The sequence below is a fragment of the Lynx canadensis genome, chromosome D1 (assembly GCF_007474595.2).
Source record: "Lynx canadensis isolate LIC74 chromosome D1, mLynCan4.pri.v2, whole genome shotgun sequence".
NCBI classification, from domain to species: Eukaryota; Metazoa; Chordata; class Mammalia; order Carnivora; family Felidae; genus Lynx; species Lynx canadensis.
In genome coordinates this window covers 101,568,736-101,571,196 of record NC_044312.2, presented here as the reverse complement: position 1 = coordinate 101,571,196, position 2,461 = coordinate 101,568,736, and the positions used below count along the sequence as shown (strand labels likewise).

Genomic DNA, 2,461 nt, shown 5'->3' with positions numbered 1-2,461 from the left:
GTTATTCATTCACTGAATCCCAAATCAACATTATATAATCAAATGTAATATACTGAAAGAAAAAAAAACAGATTTCCTATTTTTTATTATAACTCTTTCATTTTCAACATAAAATTCTGAAAGAATAGAAAAACATACATTATCAATAATGTAGACCTCCAAAACCCATAGAAATGACCAAATATTTATCTTCCAAAGAATAATATGTATTTCAAAAACACACTGAATGAAACATATGTTGTCATAGAATTTTATATCCAATCATGGTCCATATTCTTGAAAACAGTCTTGGTTTGTTCTGTTCAAAATAACTTAATGGAGTTAGAAAGCTTTTAGATTTAAACCTCTAAAATATTACTATCCAATTGACTGTTAATCTGTCAAACTAACCTAATTTAGTATATTCTCTATTTTAATTAATTTGAATATTTAATGTAATTAACACATTTTCTTCAATATTTGTTCCAATGTTTTGAGATAAATATTAATGTCATAATGCTATAGGTGAGTAGATTATAGCAAATAATTTTACACACTTGCTGAAACGTTTAGAATTCTGATGTGAATTCCAATGTTGTGTTCATTGATATACTATCTTCCGTTTTTATGTTATAAGAAAAACATACATAGCAGTGCACTGTGCTTTAATAGGAAAACAGCTAATAGAAATCAGTTGTAAATCACCCATTTGGCCTCAGTTTTAGAAATGACCTAAGTTGAGCCGGTGAGTAAAATCTCCAATCTTCCATTTAATTCTACAGTGAGTGCATTCAACCTTTGATCCACCATCGTGTCACTGTCTCCTTATCAACTAATGGGATATTATTCATTGCCAAGAAATAAATACGAGGACAGAGTTAACTTTCCATGAGTCACACGAATGGCCACTTTTATCATATTAATATGAATTACAATTGTATTAATATCTTCAAGTTTGTTCCATGAGGTATCGACATGAAGAATCACACGGAAGTCACCATATTTGTACTGAAGGGCTTCACAGATAAGCTTGAGCTGCAGACAATCTTATTCTTCCTGTTTCTAGCAATCTACCTTTTTACTATGATGGGGAATTTGGTTTTAGTTTCATTGGTCATTGGGGATTCCCGGCTCCACAATCCCATGTACTATTTTCTAAGTGTGTTATCATCTGTGGATGCTTGTTTTTCCTCAGTTATTACTCCAAATATGTTAGTAGATTTCATGTCAAAAAATAAAAGCATTTCATTCCTTGGATGTGCAACACAGATGTTTCTGGCTGTTACCTTTGGGACCACAGAATGCTTTATCTTGGCTGCAATGGCATATGACCGCTATGTCGCCATCTACAACCCTCTCCTGTACTCAGTGAGCATGTCACCCAGAGTCTATGTGCCACTCATCGTTGCTTCCTACGTGGGTGGCATTTTGCATGCTTCCATACACACAGTGGCCACATTCAGCCTGTCCTTCTGCGCATCCAATGAAATTAGACATGTCTTTTGTGACATCCCTCCTCTCCTCGCCATTTCTTGTTCTGACACTCACACAAACCAGCTCCTGCTCTCCTACCTTGTGGGCTCCATTGAGATCGTCACTATCCTGACAGTTCTGATCTCCTATGGTTTCATTCTGTTGGCCATTCTGAAGATTCATTCTGCTGCAGGGAGGCGGAAAGTCTTTTCTACATGTGGCTCTCACCTAACTGGAGTGTCAATATATCATGGAACCATCCTCTTCATGTATGTGAGACCAAGTTCCAGCTATGCTCTGGACCATGACATGATAGTGTCAATGTTTTACAGCATTGTGATTCCCATGCTGAATCCCATCATCTACAGTTTAAGGAACAAAGATGTAAAAGAGGCAATGAAAAGAGTGTTTCAAAAAAATTGGTTTATCAATTAATTGTATTGTTCATATTAAATTTACATTAAATTTCACATTAAATTTAAAAAATTAAGAATGACGTATATTGTCTCCAGTTGAAGAAGTTAACAATAAAAAATATTTTGTTTGTTTTTAGTGTCTTTCTCTTCTTGGACATTTTCAATAAAGATCATAAATAAAGGCTATATATGCTCTCATTTAGCATCTAGTATATGGTACCAGTTCTCCCAGAGCCGGGATTCACAGGTCCAGGAATCCAAAGGTTGAAATGGGAGTGGTACCACTCACTACTATCCTTAGTGACCCCCCCCTACAATTTTGCTTCCTGTACCTATAACCTTACAGTTCCAGGATCAAACATTAAAAGAGGCAATGAAAAGCAATTTCAAAAGAAATTATTTCATAAAAAAGGATATTTTTACTATTTTTAACGCTTATTTGTTTATTATCTTTTTTTTTGAGAGAGAGAGAGACAGAGCTTGAGCTGAGGAGGGGCGGGGGGGGGGAGCCACAGAATCCGAAGCAGGCTCCAGGCTCTTAGCTGTCAGCACAGATCCCAACATGGGGCTCAAACCCAGGAACTGTGAGATCA

The 2,461-nt window shown here is 35.8% G+C and overlaps 1 protein-coding gene across 1 annotated transcript; it reads left to right on the top strand.

Annotated features, from left to right (window-relative positions):
* Positions 1–906: 906 nt before the first annotated feature.
* LOC115526037 (olfactory receptor 5T2-like) lies at positions 907–1,887 on the top strand. Its single transcript, XM_030333497.1, has one exon. It carries the CDS (start codon positions 955–957, stop codon positions 1,885–1,887), a length of 933 nt encoding a protein of 310 aa, XP_030189357.1. The 5' UTR covers positions 907–954.
* The last annotated feature ends 574 nt before the right edge of the window (positions 1,888–2,461 follow it).

Coding starts and splice junctions, on each gene's coding strand:
- LOC115526037 (XM_030333497.1), top strand. CDS start 955: ATGAAGAATCACACGGAAGTCACCATATTTGTACTGAAGGGCTTCACA.